At 37.2% G+C, this 18,749-nt stretch overlaps 7 protein-coding genes across 10 annotated transcripts in view; 5 read left to right on the top strand and 2 right to left on the bottom strand.

Moving 5' to 3' along the window:
- Positions 1-2,904, top strand: part of LOC104699768 — a 4,094-nt gene extending 1,190 nt beyond the window's left edge. For 2 of the 4 annotated variants that reach the window (XM_010415118.2, XM_010415119.2), the window contains exons 2-6: positions 40-218; positions 328-1,425; positions 1,511-1,656; positions 1,748-1,934; positions 2,017-2,904. In XM_010415118.2, coding sequence (XP_010413420.1) covers positions 80-218; positions 328-1,425; positions 1,511-1,656; positions 1,748-1,934; positions 2,017-2,639 — 2,193 coding nt within the window. In that variant the 5' untranslated portion in view covers positions 40-79 and the 3' untranslated portion in view covers positions 2,640-2,904. The remainder of the gene's footprint in view (positions 1-39; positions 219-327; positions 1,426-1,510; positions 1,657-1,747; positions 1,935-2,016) is intronic. The other 2 variants (XM_010415120.2, XM_010415122.2) reach the window with 1 other exon arrangement.
- Positions 2,830-4,073, bottom strand: LOC104699766. Its single transcript, XM_010415116.2, has 4 exons — positions 3,969-4,073; positions 3,500-3,599; positions 3,341-3,420; positions 2,830-3,248 (listed from the first exon to the last, which is right to left on the bottom strand). The coding sequence occupies exons 2-4, from the start codon at positions 3,566-3,568 to the stop codon at positions 3,008-3,010; spliced, it is 390 nt and encodes a 129-aa protein (XP_010413418.1). The 5' UTR covers positions 3,569-3,599; positions 3,969-4,073; the 3' UTR covers positions 2,830-3,007.
- On the top strand, positions 4,137-5,938 carry LOC104699770 (pentatricopeptide repeat-containing protein At3g61360-like). Its single transcript, XM_010415124.2, has one exon. It carries the CDS (start codon positions 4,235-4,237, stop codon positions 5,726-5,728), a length of 1,494 nt encoding a protein of 497 aa, XP_010413426.1. The 5' UTR covers positions 4,137-4,234; the 3' UTR covers positions 5,729-5,938.
- LOC104699769 (F-box/kelch-repeat protein SKIP4) lies at positions 5,874-7,685 on the bottom strand. Its single transcript, XM_010415123.2, has 3 exons — positions 7,607-7,685; positions 6,688-7,209; positions 5,874-6,602 (listed from the first exon to the last, which is right to left on the bottom strand). Exons 2-3 carry the CDS (start codon positions 7,170-7,172, stop codon positions 6,014-6,016), a joined length of 1,074 nt encoding a protein of 357 aa, XP_010413425.1. The 5' UTR covers positions 7,173-7,209; positions 7,607-7,685; the 3' UTR covers positions 5,874-6,013.
- LOC104704159 (F-box protein At3g61340-like) lies at positions 7,917-9,173 on the top strand. Its single transcript, XM_010420290.2, has one exon. It carries the CDS (start codon positions 7,932-7,934, stop codon positions 9,171-9,173), a length of 1,242 nt encoding a protein of 413 aa, XP_010418592.1. The 5' UTR covers positions 7,917-7,931.
- LOC104704160 (uncharacterized protein At2g29880-like) lies at positions 14,091-15,536 on the top strand. Its single transcript, XM_019228171.1, has 2 exons — positions 14,091-14,780; positions 14,862-15,536. The coding sequence occupies exons 1-2, from the start codon at positions 14,502-14,504 to the stop codon at positions 15,534-15,536; spliced, it is 954 nt and encodes a 317-aa protein (XP_019083716.1). The 5' UTR covers positions 14,091-14,501.
- On the top strand, positions 15,754-16,935 carry LOC104704161. The gene has a single exon (XM_010420293.1). The coding sequence runs from the start codon at positions 15,754-15,756 to the stop codon at positions 16,933-16,935; it is 1,182 nt and encodes a 393-aa protein (XP_010418595.1).

Here is an 18,749-nt window from a genome sequence, read left to right on the forward strand (position 1 = left end):
AAATTCAGACATGAGTTCATTCTTTGCTTGTATTAACAGTTTCCTTACCACTTCTCTATTAAAGTGTGTGAACTGTTAAATGGAGAGAAACTGTCGAAGAAATCTTAAAAGAGAAGGCATAAATGGAATAGGGTGTATGTGGGTGTTCATCAGTCTCTTTGGATCTAATCAGAAACGTCTCTTGATGGATTTGAAACGTGGAAGCAAAAGAGTTTCAGGTTTTTGTTTCTTTAACATTATACTATATGTGTCTTGAAAGAATCTTTATGTTATAAAGATAATATTAATCAGTCTTCTTTGTCATATATTACTTTAAAATTTATGCAGGGAATGAGATGAAGCAGCTTACTTGTTCTTGTGAGAGCTCCTCTCATGAGAGTAGTGTTGACAAACTCATTGATGATGAGGAGGATATCGATGTTTCGATTGCTGGTGACGAACATGTGGAGACGACTGAGGTTTGTAAGAGTTTAGGTGATGAATCTGAAGAGAAATTTAAAGAGATAATCAAACGGTTGATAGCTCAGAAAGAAGGAGAGATCCAAACTTGTAAGGACTTGTTGGAGGCTTTTCATGTTTTGGGTTCTGAAGAAGAATCATTCATGAAGAAGATTTCACATGAAGATGCTCAAACCTTGGGAGAAGATTCTAAGAGAGTAGTGGAAGTAAAGCCTGAAGTAGTATCCAAGGAAGAGGCGGTGGTAAAACCGAAGAGGAAACCTAGTTTTTTTAGCAGGAAATGGAAATCAGAAGAAAGGAGAAACAGATCTCAAGTTGCAAAAACGATTGTGGTTTTGAAACCTGGTCCAAGTAGTTTGAATCTTGATTCATCATCTGAACCTCATTCTAATGGTAACAAGTCCAAAACCGGGAGAAGTTTTTCTCGCTTTCTTATCGGTTTAGTCAAAAGAAGACTACAATCTGCTGTTGGAAAGAAGTCATGTGATGATCATGTTGATAGGGATCAAAACTGCTGTATGCAAGAAGAGATACAGAGTAAACCAGACAAGCATATATCGGACGAAGAAAAACAGTTATGTAAGGAAAGAAAGAGTGAGGTGGCTGATGAAGAGGATACTGTCCACACAAGCGAAGACTCAGAGAAGATTATGTCTGGCTTGTATATTGCAGCCAAGAAACACTTGGCTGAAATGCTTGCAAATGGAGATATTGATGTGAATTTACCTGATAAGGAAGTGCCAAGAATTTTGGGAAAGATTCTTTCTCTCCCTGAGTTCTGTTCACCAGCAGACAGTCCTAAACTGATCCCGGAACATGATTTGGTTAGCAATCTTAGCCCTCTAAGCCAGACAATTGACAAACCAGATACTCTGGAATGCATTCCAGATACAAATGATCTAACTGATGAAGATTTAGATAAAGAGGACGATGCATTGTTTACCATTGATGTCTCAGTTCCTAATGGTGATTATTCTTCTTCTTCTTCTTCTCATTTTATTCCATTCCCAATTTATATTGTTGTGACAAAATGTCACTAAAATGCTTTCAGACTCTGGGAAGGAAACTGAGTATATTGACAAGGAAGAGAAGCCTGAGATAGATCCATTATCTGAAACATGTAGCTCTTCCATTTCCCAGCAAGTCGAAAACGTTGATGAAGATGCGCTCGAGTTTCGTGAAGAACATGTCAAAAAGGTTAGACAGCTTTTGGATGTGATATAACTGAATAACATTCTCAGTTTTTCTTGAATGAGGATTTCATATTTCATGGCTTATCTTGTTCCAGGAAATGTTCAACCAAGAGCATTTACCGTCTTCTCCTCCAGCATCTCCACCAAGTTCTTCAGTAAGGTTGACTGAATGCAAAGAAACCGCCACTGATGTGCAAGGAAAGTTAAGTCCAGTGTCTGTGCTTGAGCCTCTGTTCACAGATGATGACAGTAGCCCAACAACAAGCACAAGTTTCAGTTCAGGTATGTAAGAACTTTAAAGATCAGATCAAGATTGTAACACATCAGAACTTGGTTTTCTTACTGTTTATTGATTCACATTTAGCTGGAATGCGGATGCAACCACTCTGTATAAGATTCGACGAAGCTGATTTTCCAAAACCAGAGAAAGACAACACTTTCAAAATCAGCATGGATGACAAGGAGTTGACACTTGCATACATTGAAGCCGTTGTGAAATCCGCAGGCTTGAGCTGGGATGAGCTTTTAACGAGGCCCTTTTACTCAGAACAGATTCTTGAGCCAGAATTAACAGATGACGTAGTTTTCTGCCCTACACAACTCTGTGACGATAAGAATCTCCTTTACGACTGTATTGATGAAGTTCTTATGGACTTCTGTTGGAATGAATTCAATCCCGGGCCTTGGATTTCATTCTTGAAACCTGAGGTCCACCTAATCTCAGACATGGAAATCGCAGCTAAAGTGGCACAAGAAGGAGTTTACTGGCATCTCCTACCTTTGCCTTCTCCTCACACGTTAGATCAGATAGTGAAAAAAGACATGGCTAGACCTGGAAGCTGGATGGATCTCCGGTTTGAGATCGGTTGTCTTGGTTCTTATACAAGTGAAATGATCCTTGATGAGTTAGTAGAAGAGATCATCATGAGCTGCAGAGACATGGCTCAAGTTGAACCAATGCAGGAACCCAACAGCGACAACCTGTGATGAGGCTCTTTTTTTTTAACCTTTTATCTATCCTGTACAGTTTCATTGCCACCGCCATGGTCAAAGCTCCCTAGTTGACCTTCTTGTGCAGCGGCACAACCACAGCTTTTTTTAACATAAACACAGACTTTCTTTCACTTCCATACTCTGTTTTTTATTCCAGTGGCTTCTGTAGTTTACTCAGCCAAGAGATTTTTGTATGAGTATGAACTATAGAGTGTAATAACACGAGGCTTGGAGTTACATAAGACAAAGATGATGTTTTTACCGAGTGCCAATAGAACTACACTTATGTGGTTTTAGCTCTCCCTCAACAATCAAAACAAATACAAGGCCATGAATTTAACTATATAGTACAAACACAAACTCTAATGAGACGTACTTGCATTTTTCTTTTTCTTGCCGAATGCTTGGCTCTTGCTTTCTGATCCATCATCATCATCATCCTCACTGTCATCACCAGTGTTCTTACTAGAACCAGCGGATTCTGCAACCGATCTTGCATATTTTCTTTTCCCTGCATCAAACTTGGCTTGTAGTTTCTGATCGAGAGGGTCATCTGAAGGTCTACGCTTTGTTTGTCTTGACACTTTAGCACCAAGTCCAAGCCTACACAGAGGTTACAATGGATACTTCATATTCAATTTCAAATTCGCAAAAATGAAGTGCAAATCAACATGAACAAAGAAAATTTCCTCCACCTGTGTGGTCGAACTTCTGGTTCAGTCTCAACAGGATCATCCTCTGCAGGCCTCGTCATATTGGCAACCCACTTCTCAGCCTGCAAAACTCACAAACTCAAAGCAATGAGATGAAACCATATTATATGAACGCAAGTAAGCAACTAACAAATATCTTACAAGTTTCTGTGCAGTATGTGTTTTAAGAATCTGTGGAGTTCCCTTCTTCTTTGCCGTTTCCGTTGCCATTGCAACTAGAGTACCACCACCACCTAACGTCCTACAGCGAAAAAGTTCACAGTCAGAATTGAGTTTTTTTTTAAGCATGCTCTTGCTAAACCTTATCCCCATTGGCCAATCACTAGTTGAATGCAACAAGTTAACCTAAGAAGCTATAGTTTTCGAAGACAACCCTCTTTCACCAAACCTATCCCCAGAGAGATAATATCAACAAGTAAAGATTTTTATGGTTTAAAAATACAATAAACCTCTCCCTACAGAAACTATGTGACAAACTTCATCCCGAAACGAAACAGTAGGCTCTCTCAGACATTTCCTCAAACACCTTCCGTGCATATCCTAAGTGAACCAAACTTTAAAACTAAAAAAAAAAGCGTGGGTAAAGGCATACACGAACAAGAACACAGACCTTTATGCAGATTAATAAGAAATCACCAGTTCAAGAAAAAAAAAAAAAAAGAAACTTCCGTCGCCGCCGAAGAACTTCTCCCCAGATACCGATGAATACGCTCGCAATTTATCTGCTAAAGGTTATCTAATAACCAAAATAAACCGATGTTCAGATTCAGTTTTTTTTTTTCTCGACATGATTTTGGTTCGGTTCGGTTCGGTTAGGTGTACACACTCCTTTAAAGGTTTCGATTTATTTTCTGGTTTGGGAAAAAACGAAAGAAAATGCTAAAGAAGAGCTCCTCCGATTCATATCGTCTGCTTGCTCCAGTACTCTCATCATCACTATCGTCTACATCGATAAACAACAAAACAGAGATCGAACGTATCACAAGAATCATCAATGATCATCCATTCCCAAACCATCCGATACAACCCATTCTCGCCAAGCACATCCCTTTATCATCTCTATCACCGGAGTTTGTATCAGAAGTCCTCGGTCGTCTCTTCGCCGCTCATTCCAATGGCCTCAAAGCTCTCGAGTTTTTCAAGTATTCACTTAAAAGCTCCAAATCATCTCCACCCACCTCTGATTCCTTCGAGAAAACACTTCACATTCTCGCACGGATGCGTTATTTCGATCAAGCTTGGGCTTTAATGGCGGAAATGCGAAAAGACTACCCTGATTTGTTGAGTTTCAAGTCAATGAGCATACTTCTATGCAAAATCGCTAAATTCGGTTCTTATGAAGAAACTTTAGAAGCTTTCGTGAAGATGGAGAAAGAAATTTTTAGAAAGAGGTTTGGTGTTGATGGGTTCAATGTTCTTCTACGAGCGTTTTGCACGGAGCGAGAGATGAAGGAAGCGAGATCAATTTTTGAGAAATTGCATTCCAGGTTTAACCCAGATGTGAAGACGATGAACATTTTGCTTTTAGGGTTTAAGGAAGCTGGTGATGTTACGGCCACTGAGCTGTTTTATCATGAAATGGTGAAACGAGGATTCGAACCCAATTCTGTTACTTACGGTATTAGAATCGATGGGTTCTGTAAAAAACGCAACTTTGGGGAAGCCTTGAGACTCTTTGAAGATATGGATCGTCGAGATTTTGATATCACAGTACAGATACTCACTACGTTGATTCATGGGTCTGGTGTAGCTCGTAATAAGATCAAAGCACGCCAACTGTTCGATGAAATTCCCAAGAGAGGCCTAATACCTGATTGTGGAGCTTATAACGCGTTGATGAGTAGTCTCATGAAATGTGGAGATGTGAGTGGTGCAGTCAAGGTGATGAAGGAGATGGAAGAGAAAGGAATTGAGCCTGATAGTGTAACTTTCCACTCCATGTTTATTGGAATGATGAAATCGAAAGAGTTTGGATTCAATGGTGTATGTGAGTATTATCAGAAAATGAAGGGAAGATCTCTGGTTCCGAAAACACCAACCGTGGTGATGCTGATGAAGCTGTTCTGTCAAAACGGTGAAGTCAATTTAGGATTAGACCTGTGGAAGTATATGTTGGAGAAAGGGTATTGCCCTCATGGCCACGCGTTGGATCTCCTTACCACTGCACTGTGCGCTCGAAGAAGAGCCAATGATGCATTTGAGTGCTCGATGCAAACAGTGGAGAGAGGAAGGTGTGTGAGCGAACCAGTCTATCGGATGTTAGAGACCTCATTATCGAGCAAAGACGAGTTGGGGAAACTAGAAGAACTCAAGATGAAGATAGAGAAACTGCATAGCTTTTTGCCACCACCTGGAAAACAGGTAATTTAGAAGGTAGCTTCACTGTAATCGGTTCTTGTTTGCAGACCAATTGAAAGATTAGTATGTTCATTTGTATACAATATTCTATAGGATATTGGTTACCTTTTTGTCATCCAATTGAACAATCAAGAACCAAAAGCTTTTGAGATTTGGATTTGGGGATTCGTTTATATGAACCAGGAAGACAGTGTTGTGATTCAGACAAGCTTACATGAAACAGAAACAGCATACATATGTTGTTTGTGCAAGGTCCAACCTTTTTGAGCCAAGAGCAAAGTAGTAGATAGTTAAACATTATATGGCTACAGATTTACAGCTAATAACATCTATATCATCATCCCAAGTCTTTGGTATAGAAGAACATACCATCACTCCATTCATTGACGTCTTCCTCACATTCTCAACATCTATTACCACAGTAGAGCAATCCTTACCAATCACAAAGATACTATTCCCAATAGAAACAAGCCGACAAGGCTGTTTCATCACCAATTGAGATAGCTTCCCGATACTAATCCACATTCTCTTATCCTTGCACCACATTGTTAGCTTAGTTCCAAAAGTTTGATCCAAAACATAGAGCTCATCTGCCACAACAACTGCTGGACCTTTCCATCCTGATGCCATAACATCTTCCATAGTTTCCCAAACCCCGCTAGATGCATTATAGACTACAGTGGAAGATCCACCACCCCGAACATATATCTTTCCGTCCATTACAAATGAATCTTCTATTTCAGGGACAATATTTGCATCAGAACAAGATTTGCAGGTTCTGGTCAAAGGATCATAGATGTCCCAAGTTCGTTTAGCGTTTGGATTCAATCCTAACCCACCAATTGCCATAATCTTTCCATCCACCGTTTCACAAGCAAAGTAGCATCTGCATAGTTAATGAGAATATTAAGGACTGTAAAGAACGATATCGAGTTGGTTTCTCATGGAAGGATTAAGAGAAACAGAAGTACCTTTTAGTTGAAAGAGGAGGTACCACGTCGCAGCAAGTGTTCATAGCAGCATCATAGCAATAAACCTCATCAGTAGCATCTTCTAACCAACCACATCCACCCAACATAAACAGTCTCTTACCCAATGCTGTAAAACCCATGCCTTCTCTCTTTGGGATATATTGATATTCATGGATTCTTTTCCACGATCTTCTAGACGAGAACGGATTCAGCATGTGTAAGAAGACACCGCCAGATAAATCACGGCACAAGGCGTAAATCCAAGATTCAGGCAAGTTAAACTTTTTTCGATAATCGCAAAACTCATCACTGCACACAAAATCTCTCCATCTCCTTGAAACACATTTCATTGCCATGTGATATTCTCTTGGAACTCTAGCTAAGCAGGATTCTGAGATATCATCAGGAACTCCGCTTATAAGCGCAATTTGTGTCTCATTTGATTGATCTGCTCGTTCTGTCTCCTCAAGTACTATACACGCCATTGTGAATGATCCACCAAAAATATGATTCTACAAAACCCTGTTCATGGCCACAAATAAACAAACAAACACTGGCTCAGATATATATGGCTAATCCCTAAACTAAGCTAAATCATAAGTGATCTTGATGATCAAGAGCAGTATACTAAGCCATAACAACAAATCAAACAGTTCCAATTCCAGATCCAATGTACAAAAAAGTAAACCAATGATTTAGCTCTCACATTCCACAAGATCAAACGCGTCAACAATTACATCAAACCAACTACGAAACAATCAGATCTAAACCTCTGCAAACAAATTTTTCCAGAATTGAAACAGATCATAAAAGCTTGCCCCAGATCTCATATCGTCTCAGAAAAAAAAAACGAGACTGAGGACAAAGTGAATTTGAAAATAACATAACATAGAGAAGAAATTGCGAGGATTCTACTTGCCTTCCGGCCACGTCTCAAGGAACAGCAGAGTTCTCCGTTTGTGAGCTTCCCGGCGAAGGAAGAAGAAGAGAAGAGATCAGTTTCTTTCTTCTAGGCAACTGAAACGACAACGTTTGATTCGTCTTTAATTCTTATTCTCATTTAGACCCTCATAATATTATATATTATACGTTAGATCTTAATATTCTCTTTTTAATCAGAAAACCCCGGGAGCTTGAGAGACACGTTTTAACTAAGCGTTTTGGTTGCTAGCTAGGTTTTTAATCAGACAGGGGGAAACAAAAAAGTCATTAGGGTTTTAACTTTTAAGAGAAGGGCATCCACCATGATGACGCGGCGCAAGACACGATCTTGTTCGAATCCAAGGAAGGAAGAAGTAGTGAAGCCCGAACCGATCCCGTTCGATCTCGTAATCGAGGTACTCTTGAGGTTGCCCGTGAGGTCTGTAGCGAGATGTCGTAGCGTATCGAAGCTATGGAATTCCACATTAGAAGGTCCACATTTCACCGAGTTGTTCTTTACCTTGTCTTCGTCTCGTCCGAAGATCTTGTTCACATGCCTAAAAGGGGATGAAACGGTCTTCTTCTCATCATCACGTAATCCTCAAGATCTGTCTATTGACGCTAATATTCGTATGAGTTTCCCAATAAACTCTTCCTCTCATATTTGTCGTCCTGTTCGTGGCTGGTTATGTGGTTTACATCGAACTACAAAGGGGGCGACAGTTACTGTGCCATTGATATGTAACCCTAGCACAGGGGAATCCGTGCCCTTACCCACCGTGAAAACAAGGAGGAAGGTAGTGATAAGCTTTTTTGGGTATGATCCGATGGAAAAAACTTTTAAAGCATTGTGTATGACACGGTCATCGGTAGGAGGAGAAGACACTCCTTCTGGAGAGCATCAAGTTCTGACGTTAGGAACCGGGAAGACAAGTTCGTCAAGGGAAATGATAGATTGTGACATACTACATCACCCTGCTGTTGTGGAGGAAACCAATGGCTTTTGTCAATATGATGCGATATGCATCAATGGTGTTTTGTATTACTTAGCCGTGGTGCACGATGTCTTCGACGGGCATCCTGATATAATATGCTTTGAGTTTGAATCTAAAAAATTCAGTTATATCAAGAAAGCTGATCATAGCATGGGAATGTACTCGGGAGGATATGGGCTTGAATCAACTCTAGTAAACTACAAGGGTAAATTAACTCAGCTTCAGCCGAATTATTCTAACGACAGAATATGCAACGGTATTCAACTCTTGGTTCTTGAAGACGCCGCGAAACACCGATGGTCGACTTATATCTATGTTTTGCCTCCTCCGTGGAGGAATATGTATAGAGATACCAAGTTATGTTTTGTTGGAACCACTAGTAGAGGTGAAATAGTGTTGTCGCCAAACACCATCTCCCGCTTTTTCTACCTTCTCTACTACAGTCCCGAGAGGAACACTATCCAGATAGTAAAAATCAAAGGATTGGAAACCTTTAAGGGTCATAAAGCTTACATCTTTCTAGACCATGTCGAGGATGTGAAGCTTGTGCCAAAAAAGGCCGTAACATAGTCCTTTCACTATCTTATTTAACTAATTACTATGTCTTTTTCATGTTCTCGTGATGGTGTTCATCTTTTACTAGTGAACTTTCTTTTTCACTTCTTCCTTTTCAACCAATCAGAATCTTCTATACATTATCTTGTTTAAATAAATAAATCAAAATAAAATTAAAAAGCAATACATATTAAGGAAATAAATTCTGTATAATTTTTTTTAAGGAAAGTTAAATAATGGTTTGGTTTAGATTTTACGATTAAAATGAAATAATGTATCGGTTTGGGTTTACAAATAAGGTGATTAGGGTTTAGATTTTACAATTCAAACAAAATTATATGTTGGTTTGGGTTTACAAATGAAGTGGTTAGGGTTTAGATTTTACAATTAAAACAAAATTATATGTCGATTTGGGTTTACAAATGAAGTGGTTAGGGTTTAGATTTTACAATTAAAACAAAATTATATGTCGGTTTGGGTTTACAAATGAGATGGTTAGGGTTTAGATTTTACAATTAGAAGGAAATTATATGTTGGTTTGGGTTTACAAATGAGACGGTTAGGGTTTAAATTTTACAATTAGAATGAAATTACATATCGGTTTGGGTTTATAAATAAGCGGTTTAAGTTTTTAATTTTATAATAATGTATACAGATTTTGTTTCCTTATTTTATAAGAAAGTGAATATATAAGCACAAAATCGGCCTTTAATTTTAGGTAACATGTTGTATATAGTTATAATTCAATTACTAGATTAAGACCCGTGTTAGAGCACGGGTTGAAATTCATTTTATTTATATTGTAATTTTTATATAAAATATAATTTATGTGATTGTTTTTAAAAGTTTTTTGGATAAAATATTATACAATAAAATCATATGCTAAATATGATGACTTGAAAAAAAAAATTATTTTGTAAGTTTTATATTGTTAATGATTCTAGATAAATACCCGTGCTATAACACTGGTTAAATTTTATTTTATACAAAATTTTGTATATTTTCTATTTTAAAATAAAATTTTAATATGTTGTATTAGTTTATGTACGTGAAGTTATTTCAACAATGTATATGCTATCTCATGACTTGAATGTCATTTGTGAATTTGGTTTTTTAAAAGTGAGTTATTATATTATGAGTAATTTAATATATTGTTACACTTTTTGTTTTAATATACTTGGTTTTTTTAAATTCTTTCATATTATAGTGACATATTATTGACATTGCTATAGCAAACCAATTTAGAGTGTTTATAGTTTCTAACTTTAATATCAAGTTTCAATATTTCAAAATAAATTATTTAAAGTTTATTATATTATATAAAATTCAACAAAAAAGTATGAATTGAATTTAAATATTCAAATTTTGACCCATTACTCGGTAAATTTTTTAATTCAATAGATATTATTTTTAAATAATAATATTAATAGAACTTGAATATTTTATAGATTGAATCATTTATATTTGTTTTAAAAAATTCAACTTATGGTATATCCGGAAATAAATCTATTTTTAATTATAATAAATAAAATGAAAATTTATTTGTTTCACAAAATAGACTTATATATATAAATAAGAGGTGAAATATAACGAAAATTAACAAATTAATATGTTAAGTTAGATATCAAGGGATTTTATTTGATGAATAATTTAATAAAAAAAATTAATATGATAAGTTAGATGATATCAAATGATTCTTTAGAATATTCTCTTTAAGATTTTTGATAACAATAAATCAAGACTATACAAATAATATAAAATTTAATGTATAACCTATTTGTAACAAACTTATTAAAATTACATAGTATACAAAATAATGTTGTGTACTTCCGTTTTATTATATAGAGGATATAAAGTAATATTTATTTTGTTTTATGTGATTGTGTTCATGTCTCTATGGAGAGGTCCATACACTTGTATAAGCATAAGTTTTAGCTTTCCATGAGAAAGCTGAGTTATATGATACTTAATGGATTAGTTTACGAGATTATTATGAATCAGGCAAAAATGGTGGTAATATATAACGTCTGAGGGTCTTTAACGTCGTTTTTAAATAGCTAGCTTTATTTTATATTTTTCCATTCAGACCTCGTATTGTGATGAATTATATAAATAGACCCTTTTATAAGAAATTAAGAACCCAATATTATATCTAGCGGTTTATCAGACACGTGAAAAAAAAAAAAAAAAGATTAGGGTTGAAGGGAAGCGTTTCCGCTATGAAAATACGGCGGTGCGATGCACCATCATTTTCAACGACGCCAAGGAATGAAGAAGAAGCAATTTCAGAATCCATCCCTTATGATCTCATGATTGATATATTCATGAGACTGCCTGCGAAGTCTGTAACAAGGTTCCGTTGCGTATCGAAGCTATGGTATTCCACACTTGACGATCCACATTTCACCGAACCGTTCTACACCATCTCTTCGTCTCGCCCGAAGCTATTGTTAAGCTGCTTAAAAGACGGTAAAACGTTCTTCTTCTCATCGCCAATGCCTCAAGATTCGTCTGCTTTAGCAGTCAATATCCATATGAGTTTCCCATTTAATCGTACCTTTGAAATTTGCCGTCCTGTTCGTGGTTTAGTATGCGGAATAAATCAACGAAGTATAAATGGAAGGATAGATACTTTCCCATGGATATGTAACCCTAGCACAGGAGAGTTTTTGACCTTACCCAAACTGAAAACAAAGAGGAGGGTAGTGACAAGCTATCTAGGGTATGATCCCATCGGCAAACAATTCAAACTACTGTGCATGACCCATTCACTTGGTGGTGTAAGATCTGAGTTTGAACCGTGTGAGATTCTGACATTAGAACCCGGAAGGGATCCATCATGGAGAGAGATCTCATGTGACATAACTTATTTTCGTGTTGTTTTGAATCGTAAAGCTGGCCATAACGCATATGATGGTATATATATGCATCGATGGCGTTTTGTATTACTTAGCATCCGTATCCGTTTTTGCTGGTATCAGGTCTCATATAATAGTTTGCTTTGACTTTACATCTGAGGAATTCAAGTTTATAAACCAGGCTCAAGGCATGCAGAATGAATATTCTCAATCGAGTACTCTGGTAATTAAACTACAAGGGTAAATTAGCTTTGCTTCAGGGGTACTCTGTTGATGGGGAATACAGTGGTTATCAACTATGGGTTTTAGAAGATGCTGAAAGCCAGCAATGGTCGAGTTATATCTACTCTTGGTCTCCGCATCCTCCTCATAAGAAAATAGTTGTTGCAAAGACTAGGTCGTCTAAGAAAGAGGCTCTATTTTTTGTTGGAACAAGTGACAGTACTGGTGAAATTGTGTTGTCGCCAAAGATTATATCCTACTCTTTCTACCTCCTTTACTGTAATCCCGAGAAGAGCACTTTGACAAGAGTTGAGATCCAAGGAATGGAAGCATTTAAGGATCATATAGCTCACGTTTTTCTAGATCATGTAGAGGATCTGAGGAAAATATCTAGGATCATGGGCTCTTAACACAGTCCTCCTCAAGTCTTATTGGATTACTATTGTTATTCCTTGCGGGGGTTTTCATGTTTTCTTTTAGTGGTTCATACAGTTCAGCCTTGGTTGTTTTGTAGCTTTTTTAATAACTCTTCTTTTCATGAGCGACTTTGCCAAATTGTGTCTTTGATGAGTTCCATATTAGTCGTTTTCCATAGGTACAAAAGCACATTACAACAGGGCTAAAGAATTAAATCTATTGATTTTATCTTTGCAATGATCCGGTATTACTTATGATTTTCTTGGATAATATATGCACAAGAAGAGAGTATATTCTTTCTTTTATATTTTGCATTCAGACCCTCTTTCTTTTAAAGAGAGAGAAAAAAAAAACTATAGGGCTTACGCAAAGCGTATCCGCCAAGTCATGAAAATTCGGCGGTGCAATCGATCATCTTTTTCAGGGAAGAAAAGGGATGAAGAAGAAGTAATTATCTCAGAATCGATCCCGTTTGATCTCGTTATCGATATATTCATGAGACTGCCTGCTAAGTCTATGATACAAATAAACCGCAGCTCAATCACAAAATCAATACTTCAATCAATACGCAACCAAATCCAAATCAATACTCAACACCAACGAGAATCCAACGTTCATAAAACGCAGAATCCTCTAATTCATCTTGTAAGAACCTCTTAGGGCTCTTCACAGAGGATGAATCAAGGTTTACAAACCCAGAACTAGAGAGAGAAAGCTAAACTCTAACAAACTTTAACAACAATTTCATTCTAATCTTGTAAATCGATAGTTTTCTCCCTTTAAACTTCAGCTCTTCTTCTAATTCCATCGTGGCCGTTGATGCTATCTTCCCTTTCTCACCGTCCACGTGTCTCACTTCATAAACTCTCTTTTCCTATATCAGTCTATCGCGAGATTTCGTTGCGTATCGAAGCTATATGATTCCACACTTACAAATCCATATTTCACCGAACCGTTCTACACCATCTCTTTGTCTCGCCCGAAGCTATTGTTGACTGTCCTAAAAGACGGCAACACGTTCTTCTTCTCATCACCAAAGCCTCAAGATACGTCGTCTCGTTTAGTTGTCAAATTTCATATGAGTTTCCCGATTTATTGTCCCTATGAAATATTCCGTCCTGTTCGTGGTTTAGTGTGCGGTTTAAATCAACAAACTTCAAAGCGAGGGACAGTTAACGTGCCATTGATATGTAACCCTAGCACCGGAGATAACTTGCCGTTACCCAACCTGAAAACAAAGCGGAAGCGGGGAGTGAAAAGCTATTTAGGTTATGATCCGATCGACAAACAATTCAAAGTGTTGTGCATGACCCATATGCATTACCGACAATTTAGAGCTTGACTGGTTCTCCTGCTAGCTCCCGCAAACGCTGCGTTTGCGTTTGTGGGCGGTTGCTAGCGTTTGGAGCCAATCACACAAATCGCTCCCAATCGCTCCCAATCGCTCCCACCCGTTGAATTCCAAAAGGTGGTTCCCGCAAGTGTTTGCGGTTGCGGGTGTTTGCGGTTGGAATTTAAAAAAAAAAAAAAAAAAAAAAAAAAAAAACCAACGATATTTTTTTTTCTATCTTCTATATATGTTTAACACCTTCTCAACCCTAATCAAGCCGTAACCCTAGACTCTCAAACCTCCAAATTATGGCGTCAACCCAAGGTGATGAAAATCAAGATGGAAACGTAAGTATTGATCAATCTCTTTTATCATTCATTATATGTTATATATGTGTAACTCTTTCTATTTTTTTCATAGCATCATCTTTTTCATTCTATATATTGTTTTGAGTTTGGTGATTGAATATATGTCTCAACTTGTTTTCTCGAATAGAAAATTAGCTGGTCAGACGACATGACTCGTTTGTTGTTAGATTTGATAACGCTAGAGAAACAAGCTGGAAATTCTATAGGCAACAGTTTAAGTGAGAAAGGAAAAGAAAACGTTCTTACAGAATTTAAAAAGGAATTTCCACTAACCTTAAACTGGAACAAAATTAAGAATAGACTTGATACTTTAAAGAGGCAATATGAACTGTATCGTAAAATCACGTTTGGAGCAACTGGACTCGGAGTTAATCCAAGGACAGGAAGTCTTGATGCCCCTGATCATTGGTGGAAAGATAAAATTAAGGTATGTAACCACATATTTGTGTAATTATTAATTTCTTGTTTTGTATTTTCATTGATTGGAATTTTGTTTTTGGTTTATAAGGCTTATCCTGAAGCTTCGAGACTCCGGTCGCACCCACTGCGGTTTATACCGCTTCTTCATGTGGTCTTCCGAGATGAAACGGTTGTGGTGGAGGAGTCATGGCAACCAAGACGTGGTGTAAATCGTCATGCTCCATTAGTTGACGTAAGTGAGACTGAACGTACAAACGAAGAAGACGAGAGAGAAGATATGATGCGTGAGAACGAACCTCATCATATGGAAACAGAAGACCCAGATTGGATGTCACAAATTCCGAGGGAAAACTCTGCAAATCCAAATTCCGAGGCGGAACCATCATTTGCATCCAAAGAGACATCTTCTACGCACACTCAGGAGAAAAGAAGTCGAAACCGAAAGCGTAAACAAAATCCAGTAGACTCGACGCTCGACCGTATTGCTACTACTATGGAAGACCGAAATGATATTCTAGAGCAAATGACAAATGCAAAGTCAAAATCTCAGTCAACAAATTCAACTGAAGAACAAATGGCTCTTGTTGTGAAACATGTGAGGGCAGTACCGGATCTGGTTCCGATGTCGGAGCTTTATTGGGCATCTCTTGATCTTATTGCAACAAATGATGTTGTGCGCGGTTTATTTCTTGCTCTCCCAGATGACGAGAAGCTACCTTTTCTAAAGAGACAAACCAAGGAGTCTCGTAATGATTTTGCTTGATGATTAGCTTTGGTTTTGTTGAGTTAATCTTTCATGGAATTTTTATTTCTTGTTTGCATTTTGTTTACGACATTGAGGATTGTCTTTGGTTTTGATTTGACTTCAGTTTTTGTTGGCCTTTACAATATAATATTTTCTATTCATTTATTATGCATGAGGATGCTTTTTAAGAGTCAAAATGTAACAAGAATTTAATTTGTTACAGGAAGGAAGTGACATGGAGTTGAACACAGTCAGAGAAATAATAGAAGCAGATGACCAAGCTATTGAAGCAGTAATCTGCATTGATCATCTTCGCTTTTTTCAAAGAGAACAATTGAGAACGGATCCTGAACGTGGACAACGTATAATGGAGCAACTAATGTATGAAAGTGATACACAATGCCTCCATGTTTTACGTATGAGACAAAGAGTGTTTTTTAAGCTCTTAGATACGCTAAAAAAGTATGGTCTTAAAGATTCTCATCGGGTAAGATCTGAGGTTGCATTAGGAATGTCGCTGAAGATTTTGGGACATAACTCATCACAAAGGAGCATAGCAGCAGATTTTCAAGTTGCACAATGGACTGTGACAACAAAATTTGATGATGTTGTTAATGCCCTTTGTTGCTTGCATTCAGACATTGTATCATGGAAAAGAGAGGAACTTGTCGATATACCACCACGAATCATGCATGATAGGAGGTATTTTCCATATTTTCAAGATTGTATTGGAGCTATAGACGGTACTCATGTACGTGTTCGTGTTGGTGGCGATAAAAAGATCACGTACTGGAATCATCATAACTACACATCAATGAACATTTTGGCAGTGTGTGATTTCAATATGAGATTTATATACACACGTATTGGAGTCCCGGGACGTGCACACGACTCCAAGATATTGACATATTGTGCACGTCATGATAATTTTTTCCCATTCCCAAGCTCGGAGAAGTATTTTCTAGTGGATTCTGGCTATCCTAATCGAAGGGGGTTTTTAGCTCCTTATCGAGGTGAAGCGTACCATCCAAATCATTTTGCTGGGCGTAGACCAGGCACTGTACGCGAGACATTTAACAAGAGACATTCTTCGCTTCGATCAGTGATTGAAAGAACATTTGGAGTGTGGAAGGGAAAATGGTCTATTTTAGAAGGTCGTGTTCGTTATGATGTGCAAATGCAGGAGAAGATTGTTGCTGCAACTATGGCATTGCATAATTTTATTCGAGATTCTAATATAGAGGACGACGACTTCAATGCTGCAGAAGAAACGGAGAACTATGATGCTGATCGGGAAGGAAACATGTCTCCATCTCATGATGATAATGTAGTCGATCGAAATTATGATCCAACGGCTGATCAATATATGTCAACAGTGAGAGACGACATAGCACGAGAGATATGGGATGCTCGTTAAAGATGCTCTTCATTGGCAATGAACGCATCATCTAAAGATGTTTCTGAAGTTTTCTGTACTAGCTAGTTATATTTAAAATTTAATAATTGAGAGAGTGTAAGGATTCTCATTTTTGTATGATTTTACTCTCCAGGTTTTTCAAATTTTATTCATTGATCCTTGTTTTTTTTTTGTTAAGTAAAGTCTCTCTAAAGTCGAGATTACGTTGGGTTAATTATCAAATGATTGTGATCTCAACGACATGAAACTTTCTCACATATTAAACCATCACTATGGATACAGCGGGAAATATGATTACGGACACGGCGGGAATAATATGATTACCCGCCAAAAAGATATCAAAGAGATAACATTGAGAATAAAATATTCATTTGCTAAATAAATTAGATACAAAATCTTTTCTTTTTACCTAATAAACTAGTATAAAATTGCAGTTCATCTCAACCCTAATATATAATATCTTCTTCTTCGTACAAGTCTTCATCGTTAGAGAACACAAGAAAAAGGTCCCTTTTTTATTGTTGATTTCTTTTTTTATTATACGGTACGGTAGATGTGGTTATATTTTTTCTATTGATCATATCGATTTAGCTTTGACTATGTTTATATATATATATATATCTAGGTGATAATCATGGCTTCGCAAGATGATCGTTTGGCTTCGACTCAAAGATTTATGTGGTCGAAGGAGGCAACGTGTGCTCTACTTCAACGGGTAATCCTGGAGGAACAAGAAGAAAAAAATCCCACAACAAAATTTCTAAGTGGTATTCAAAAGGAAAATATTCTTAAGAATATTAATGAGCAACTTGGAATTGATTTGACTTGGAGCCAAGTCAAACATCGATTGGATTCATCGAAGAAATATTATCATAGTTATAAAAATAATCCAGAAGATCCACGGTATCAAGCACTTGTTTTGCCATTTGTCACATTACTTAATGCAATTTTTGGTGATAGACCAAATGCATAAAGTAATAAACATTTCACTATGAAATTTATTTGTTTTTCTAAATAATTATTGTAGTTTTTTTTCATGATTTTTAATTATTAATCAAGTTAAAATTTTTTTTTGATATTTTAAAACATTTATATATTATATATCACATTTATTATGTTCCAACCGCTATTGCACCCGCTGGTCAACCAGTCGTAAACCTCCCGCAAACGCACCAATTTTAAACCGCTAAACCAGTCGTTCAAGACGCTTAATAACGCTTGAAACCGCAAACGCTCGCTACCGCAATCTCCCGCAACCGCAACCGCAGCGTTTGAACTAGTCAGACCCTTAATGTTTCTCTTGAGGCTGAAGTTTTGACATTAGGAACTAGAACTAATCCATCATGGAGAATCATCTCATGTAACATACCACATGAACGTGTTTTTGTGGATCGTACATCTGATCATTCAGCATATGATGGGATATGCGTCAATGGTGTTTTGTATTACTTAGTATACCTTTATGACTTTCACACGACTGGCGTAGTTTGCTTTGAGTTTCGATCTGAGAAATTCAAGTGTATAAGACTTGCTCAAGGCATGGGAAGAGCATATACTACTCAATGGACTCTCCTAAACTACTAGGGTAAATTAGCTTTGCTTATGTGGAAACCTTCAAGTGGAAGACCTAGTTCTGAAATGCAACTATGGGTTCTAGAAGATGCTGAAACACATCAGTGGTTTAGTTATACCTATATTTGGCCTCCCCCTCCTCCTCGGAAGGAAGTCGTTGCAAAGGCCAATTCAGGAAAGAAAAAACTTAAAAATATCAAGTTAAGATATGTTGGAACGAGTGATACAGGTGAAATTGTGTT

Source organism: Camelina sativa, chromosome 7, assembly GCF_000633955.1.
Source record: "Camelina sativa cultivar DH55 chromosome 7, Cs, whole genome shotgun sequence".
In the NCBI taxonomy this organism is placed as follows: Eukaryota; Viridiplantae; Streptophyta; class Magnoliopsida; order Brassicales; family Brassicaceae; genus Camelina; species Camelina sativa.